The 2,388-nt window shown below is 42.5% G+C and overlaps 1 protein-coding gene across 1 annotated transcript; it reads left to right on the top strand.

Moving 5' to 3' along the window:
* Positions 1-4: 4 nt before the first annotated feature.
* LOC109521482 (complement factor H-like) lies at positions 5-1,961 on the top strand (the record flags this gene model as incomplete). The annotated part of the gene is made up of 4 exons (XM_019879312.1): positions 5-110; positions 222-416; positions 667-846; positions 1,255-1,961. Coding segments are annotated over 4 exons (681 nt in total), but the record flags the coding sequence as incomplete, so codon positions are not given.
* Between the last annotated feature and the right edge of the window lie 427 nt (positions 1,962-2,388).

Genomic DNA, 2,388 nt, shown 5'->3' with positions numbered 1-2,388 from the left:
CATATTGTCCTATCAATGTAACCCACGCTACAAGTATGCCGAAGCCAGACCTTCGGCGTGCACAAAAGTTGGATTCCGAGCTGAGTGGAGCCCCCGTCCCGCGTGCGAATGTAAGAGTTCCCGTCTCGGCTGGTGCAAACACAAAGACAAGCGCTTTGGACTGCATCGGTGTCGATTCCGTGACCTCACTCCAAATCATTGCACGATTTGCTCCGTTTCAGTGATTAAATGCAAAGTGTCACTGCCGCCCATTGATGGAACCAGCTACAAACCTGCTCACACGTCCTTGTTTACACCTGGCGCCACACTCAACGTCACATGTGGAGCTCGCCACTGGATTTCAACCACGCAACAGATCTCGGCGGTATCCACATGCAAAAACGACGGGAAATGGAGCATTAGACCAATATGTCAGGGTATGGTGAACACGCATGCTGGAGTCATTACAAATTATGGCTGTCAAGCCAAAAAGGAGTCATGATGATGATGATGATGATGAAGGTGATGCAGGACTCGAGACAAACGTTTTGCACTGGTGTGCCCAAATTTCCCACTGCATCACAGTCAACATTCCAGGCCGCCCAAATTGGTTTCCTGCCTCGAGCCTTGCGATGCTCATGATGTTATTGTCTTGATTAACGAATATCTCCAACGTGTGCTCTGCAGAGGTGACCTGCAGTAACCAAAGGGACCCCAGCGTATGGCGATGGGACATCTATTGGGGGCAGAGCGTAAGATTGGGTACTTCTGTTGACTTTACCTGTCGGTCAGGCTACAAGAGAACAAATGGCTCCCCAAAGGTCACATGCACCAGAGACGGGTGGAAACCAAATCCACCCTGCCAAGGTAAGGTGCAAGTGCACCGTTCACAGTTCCCGTGTTCGTCACGATGCTAAATTGTGTGTCAACCAAAAAGCTCTCTTCGGGATCTTTAGTCTTCTTTGCCTGCACAGTTTGTTGAGTTTTAAGAGTTTGAAATTGAGGATTCTCTCATTCACTGCTGTAATCTTTTTTCGTTTGTGTCCAAGTTTAATTGTCTTTTTCATATTACCCCTGCATTCTGCCTTGACCGCTTCCTTGCACTCGGGTCCGCCTGACTTTTGCCTGCAAGTCACCACGACAATCCCAATTTTGTGACTGACTAGTCCTGTATTTTGTTATTTTTACATTTGACATTCATGGTCATCAGAGGAGTCATAGAAACAAACGATGTCATCGAGCAATAACGAACTACATCTCTGTTTTTCTTCCCAGAAATAACATGTGACAGCAGGGATATCCAGAGTGCAAACATCGCTGACGGTGGCAAGCAAATATATAAAAATTATGAAACGGCCTATTTCACGTGCAAAGGTTCTCAAGACTGGTTTAGCCTAACTTGTTCTGAAAACGGCTGGCAGGGAAATGTGTATTGCCGAGGTAAGAAAGAACACTACAAATGTATTCATTTTTAATCTACGACTGCATGTTGAAAGGATGAGCTGTTTTTTTGTCAGTCCATTTGAAAGCTATTACTGTGCTTGTATATAACGCACACATTTGTATTTATTATCCCATTTTGCATGTATGTCAATTAATAGCAACCACGTAGACATTTTAATTACTGCACTTGATTATGTCAGGAAAAAGGTATAAACACCATGTTTCGAAGTACAGTACATATGCGTCGCTATTTGGACATCCCTAAGGGACTTGGAGCATAGACGTGAAAACTAAAAAGACATTCCAAACATTAACAATCAATATTTATAATAATCTGTTTGACACAAACATTAAATGAATAAACCAAGATAACATACCGTGTGGCCCTTGTAAACCGACAGTACATCAATTGAAAATACAGTAAACGAGACATTACGTTTCGTCTCTCCCTTCCGCAATCCCCCCAATTCCTTCGCGCCATCCGGCATACGTGACCCAAACCGGAAGTGAAGTGTTCTTTCAGAAAATATTAAAAATAATAATAATTTGATAATATTCAAAAGAAAAACACATACATCAAGGTATATATGGAAACAAATACACATTCATAAAATAATAAACTCAAACAGATTTTAGATGTTCTAGCAACCAAATGAAAACAACACTAGCACCAGCTACAGGTAGCTAACACCTGCCATGATCTCATCTCTGGACCTGTGCCTGCTTCAAAAGAGGGAATGGACCCAGCCTGTCCGATTAACTTCTTGTGACAAGCAATTATCCGAATACATCGGAGTCCCTAAAAAAATGTTTAAATGTTGAAGTCTACACTTCAAATCTGTTATGACAACGGAAATGAAAAAAAAAATTCACTGTCCAAACACTTCTGCAATACAACAGTATAGCGTGCTATTGTGATTATTCTCTTCTTCTCATTTTAATGGGGAGACAACACTCTAGTGGGCT

This window comes from Hippocampus comes, unplaced genomic scaffold (assembly GCF_001891065.2).
Source record: "Hippocampus comes isolate QL1 unplaced genomic scaffold, H_comes_QL1_v1.1 scaffold44, whole genome shotgun sequence".
In the NCBI taxonomy this organism is placed as follows: Eukaryota; Metazoa; Chordata; class Actinopteri; order Syngnathiformes; family Syngnathidae; genus Hippocampus; species Hippocampus comes.
This window is presented reverse-complemented; position numbering and strand designations above follow the sequence as displayed.